At 33.8% G+C, this 4,942-nt stretch overlaps 1 protein-coding gene across 1 annotated transcript; it reads right to left on the bottom strand.

Moving 5' to 3' along the window:
• Window positions 1–1,153: 1,153 nt before the first annotated feature.
• LOC149227048 (BAHD acyltransferase DCR-like) lies at window positions 1,154–4,323 on the bottom strand. Its single transcript, XM_089380389.1, has 2 exons — window positions 3,669–4,323; window positions 1,154–2,065 (listed from the first exon to the last, which is right to left on the bottom strand). Exons 1-2 carry the CDS (start codon window positions 4,092–4,094, stop codon window positions 1,154–1,156), a joined length of 1,338 nt encoding a protein of 445 aa, XP_089236515.1. The 5' UTR covers window positions 4,095–4,323.
• Between the last annotated feature and the right edge of the window lie 619 nt (window positions 4,324–4,942).

Below are 4,942 nucleotides of genomic sequence, written 5' to 3'. Positions count from 1 at the left end.
AAATTTTTAAATATAATTGAATTTTTTGGTAGATAAAGGTTATATATAATTGACATTAAGAAAATTATAACAAGTTAATAATTATGTATTTAATATTGAATGATGACAATTTTTTTATATAATATTCATATTATAGTACACATGTCATGTCATTACAATATAGATTGATATAATGAGAGTTGTAGAAATTGTACATGTATTTTTACATATTTTTTGAATTATTTTTTTGTAAATTGAAAGATAAAAATCATAAAAATTGTCTATGCAATACTTTACCCCAATGAAAAAATAGAATTTTTGAATCTAATTATAAACCATTTGTGTTTATGGTACATAGTAATTAGTGATATAGTGTATAGTAATTAATAATAGAGTACACAAAAGTCATAAGAAGGGAGACATTTCAACCAATCATATTTGAGATAAATAAAAATATATTTTATTGAAAAATAATAAATTTAATTTCATAATATTAAACTTTGGATAGATTTTAAATTTTTTTAGTCATAGAAAAGCTAATAGGAAGTCAATGAAAAATGAATAGGTTGTTATATCTATAATAACCATATAATAACTACATAAGCAATCACAATAGCATCTCAAACACCAAAATAAAATCTAATAGTGATAAGTCAATTAAATCAACTACATAGAGCCACGGGAAAATGCTGAGATTCTAGATAGGGTGACTATGGAGGATCACTAAATACTAGTTTATCAGGCTGACTGGAAAACTAGCTCTCTAAAACCACATTAAGTTTTCCAACCTAAAAAATAAATAACAGATCTCGCACACTATAGTGTTCTAATTAACATAAGCTTTCAACCAAAACGAAAACACAAAAAATCTGGAACTGCAGACACTTTATTTAATTAATTACTGAAAATAATACATTCCAAAATAATTAATATAAGAAAACTCTCCGCCAATAACATACAAGACTGCTCATCAAATGAGAAATCAACTTTATTTTATTAATTACTACAAATAACCATACATGCCAGAATAATTACCATAAAGAAACCCTCACAAATAACATGCAAAGCTGCTCATCAAATAAAAAACCACAACACTGAATCACGGAGCACTGAACTTGGCAAGTTCTCAGCAAAGCATAGAAACATGACAATTTGCGTTCCATAGCAAATTTGATCAGCAGTTGAGATCTTGAAGCAAAAACTGAGCATCAGAGTTCAGCGTTTGTAGAGCGGATGACCAAAGGCATATCTCCATGTCCACACTCCCACCGCCTTCCCTTCCGGGGAAGAGTGTAACTTTCCCGTCATACTTGTTGCCGCCGCCACTTCTTACACACATCGGTGGCCCAAATCCGAAATCGCTCTCGTAAACTGGAAATCTGGGTGAGCTTCCAATGAGAATATGGTTAGCTATGCCCTGGACGGAAGTTAAATTGGGATTCTCCATCCATTCTTCAATTTTGGATCTAATCCTTTCGTCTCTCTGTGCTGCTTCTATGTTTTCCTGAAGAAGGTTCACTGTAGTTATAATGTTTGAATTGTTCAGGAGCTCTCCCACTGTCGTAGTCATATGGATGAGATGAATAGCGTTGCCGAAATAGGATTTGGGCAGAGGCGGAACGAGTCTGCCTCGGCAATCTACAGAGAGGCTCAGGGTAGTTTGCTCCTCTGATTTCAACTTGCGCGCCCGTGTGATTGCCACCCAAATATGGGTAGCCAGCGCCTTGAAGGAAGAGTAAATTACTGTTCCCGTCTTCTTCTCGTGCGTGTTAATGCGATTCTTGAGGTGTGCTATCATGTCATTACTGAAACAAAACACAGTCTCCTGTATATCGTGAGAAAGCGGAGGAAGCCTTTGCGCGGCCTCGACGGACTGGAGGTATACTTTGCTGTTCTGATTGGTTGTGGTCGTGGAAGAAGTGTAAATGCCTGCTCTGAAGCGATGGTGGGACGGAGAATTTGCGATGGCCAGAGATCCTCTGCAGATCTCTGACCATGAGTTGATGAAGTGCCATGCGGAATAGCCATCCACGACCATGTGATTCATGGAGAAAGCCATAGCCATTGCATCTTTAAGCTGCGTCACCTGCGCCAGCTCAGATATTTTAATTATTTTCAACACGCGTAACACTAACACATACAGATCATCTATCCATTATAATTAATAATAATAAAGTTATTTCGGGAAGAATTTAGTGGTTGGAATTATTGGGTGTTATTTTTTCTATTTAGTTTCAAATTTTAAGAAAGAATTGGTTAAGTTATACATTATTTGTATATTTAGTTTATTCAGTTTAAATCTAATATATGGTTATTAGATTTGATTTTGGGATAGTTTAGATAATCGCTGATATATATATTTGGTTTAATAAAAATTTTGGATATATTTTTGGTGTTATAATGGTATTTTTAAAGTTTAATATTAAGTCTCACTCAAATTATCAATAAATTACCGATTCACTGAGTTAAAAATATAAATTTTTTTTTGAGAACAATGAGAAACATAAAATTGGAAAAATCTCATTGGAATTGTTATAACAAATATAACCTATTTGTTTGGGATATGAAATGTAGCAAGTTCAAATCCTAGGTATTTAATTATTTAGAATGGGGAATGTTATAATTATGAGTTGTGTTCGGTACAAAATGTTGCAGGTTCAATCCCAGGAAAGATAAGATTCAAAATTGGAAAGTGGAGGTTTTTTTTTGTTATGGTAGATTTAAAATTGGGAAAGTATAGTTATTATTAAATAGATTGAGAATGGGAAAGTAGAGTTTTCATGGATTTACAGCTCTGCAAAACTAGGAAATTAGAGTTTTTATTAAATTACAATTCTGTTCTTATTTTATCATAATTTAAGTTTATTTAAATTGAACAGGGTTGTTTTTCTTTGGGATAGGATGGAAGGTTGTTCCATTCAGCACATTTACAGGTTACAGAACAAGAAAGTTGACAGTTTATCAAAGAATGGTGTGCTTTCAACTCCAGGTATATGGCACATGAAGGTAATTTCAGACAAGCAAGTGTTCCCTATCACAGAATTCTCTTTTCCTGAAGCTTAATTCATCTTGCTGGTGTCAGGTATGTTTTTTTGTCTATTTTGACCTTGCTGTACTCATTCCTATTTAGATCAATCGCCTTTTTGGTATTTTGCTGTATCCTCCAAGGAGGATCTAATCTCAAACTGTACGTATTTGCAAAATATCGTTTAAGAGGCCCCTACTACAGAGATTGACTGTCTTTATGTACGATCATCAGTTTTATGTTTTTCGGGGATCTCTTTCCCTTTTATCAAGATTTTTTTTCACGGATTTTTTGTCCGTTATCCAGCTCTTTTGCAGTTTCCTGTCTGGCAATGTATTCCCATCATTATACTCCTTATATAATATATTACGCTTTTTCTGAAAAAAAATTTATTTAAATTGAACAAAGCTGTTGGGTGTTAAAAAAATTGATCATATTTCGACCATAGTTGAGATTTCTACCCAATTCTTATCAAATTTGTAACATACAAGAAAATATATACCATAGAAAAGTCTGTTTTCTACATTGGTAACATACAAGAAAATATATACCATAGAAAAGTATGTTTTCTTACATCTGTGTATAGTAAACTGTAACAAAAAAAACATCTTTCAAATCATTAATTAAATGCAGAGTGTAATCAGGAGGTTTTTCAATCACATACCTGAACTGCAAGCAAAGGAAGAGACCGGCCGTCTGCACAAATAGAATGGTTCAGAGGAAACAGCAGTTCCTGAATATAGCGAGGACTTTTGTGAAGGAGAATCTGGTCAAGAGTGGCGTCTGCAACGACCTCTGTAAATTGGGCACCCTCGTCATTGCATTCGATATTTAGAAAACCGTCGGGAGAGTCGACCAATCTGCCAGCGAAAGGGTAGAAATGAAGGAGCACCTTTTCCAGGCTCCATTTCAACCGCTCAATTGTTACTTCATGCGAATTATTAACAAATCCATGTTGGAAGAAGAGTACATACTGAATGTAGTTGGCCTCTGCTAGCTGAAGATCAAATGGAGAAAGCGAGCAATGCTTTTCTTGTGTTGGATTTGCAGGACAGACTGTGGAACTACTCACTGTGGTTACACTGCCCATGGAGAATAAGTTATCTACTGCACAGAGGGAAAATTATAGTGCAGATCCAACCGCAGAATTATAGCCAAACCTGAATGGGTCCAGGTTTTATAGCTTCATGTGCCTCTGACTAAATTCTGATCTACCGAAGGTTCAACGAATTACTCTAGCTTTTGGTGGGTTCTTCAATTCACACACGGCACCGACCAAATCCATGTCGCTCTGCAAAATTCCAGTGCTGGTCGTTCCAAAATAGACCTCAAACACTTCTATATTAAGTAAATAAAAAAGTAGCTTTATGAAGAATGGAAATGTATTTATTAATGAATTCGGTAAGTCGTCAAAAAAGACTTGTATAAGTTATAAAGATCAGAATGTCAAAAACAGAATGGAGACAGGGGAGAGTATTTATCTCATAAAAATAAATCAATTATAGAGGATTAGAGTTCAAGTTCTAATAAATTATTTTAACACCGTTCTTGTTTTTAATTTATCACTTTATCAAGAAGATATTTGATAGTAATAAAAATCCCTTGCAAAATATTAATATTAATATACAAATTTAACTTTAAAAAAATTAAAATCATAAATATAAATAATAAAGAAAATCTCCTTACATGCACATAACTGAAATATGTGTTCATTTATCATAGTAAAAGTAATCATAAAAAGTTCTGATTCTACCAACAAAAAGCTTTGATGGGTAGCCTAAGTGGTTGAAGCCTTTTTTTTGTTGTCTTTGGCCCTCTGTCATGAGGCACGGGTTTGATTCTCCTATGTCAAAATTAGGCTTTGTTTGATCCTCTTATGTCAAAATCAGGCTTTGTCTATTGAGTTAGTTGGGTGTGCAACCCCTTAGCTCTTGGTCA

This window comes from Pinus tabuliformis, chromosome J (genome assembly GCF_031772625.1).
Source record: "Pinus tabuliformis cultivar Carrire ecotype Pingquan chromosome J, CPIR1, whole genome shotgun sequence".
NCBI lineage: Eukaryota > Viridiplantae > Streptophyta > Pinopsida > Pinales > Pinaceae > Pinus > Pinus tabuliformis.
This window is presented reverse-complemented; position numbering and strand designations above follow the sequence as displayed.

Coding starts and splice junctions, on each gene's coding strand:
- LOC149227048 (XM_089380389.1), bottom strand. CDS start 4,094: ATGGGCAGTGTAACCACAGTGAGTAGTTCCACAGTCTGTCCTGCAAAT. Junction 2,066..3,668: donor TTCCTTTGCTTGCAGTTCAG/GTATGTGATTGA, acceptor GAGCTGGCGCAG/GTGACGCAGCTTAAAGATGC.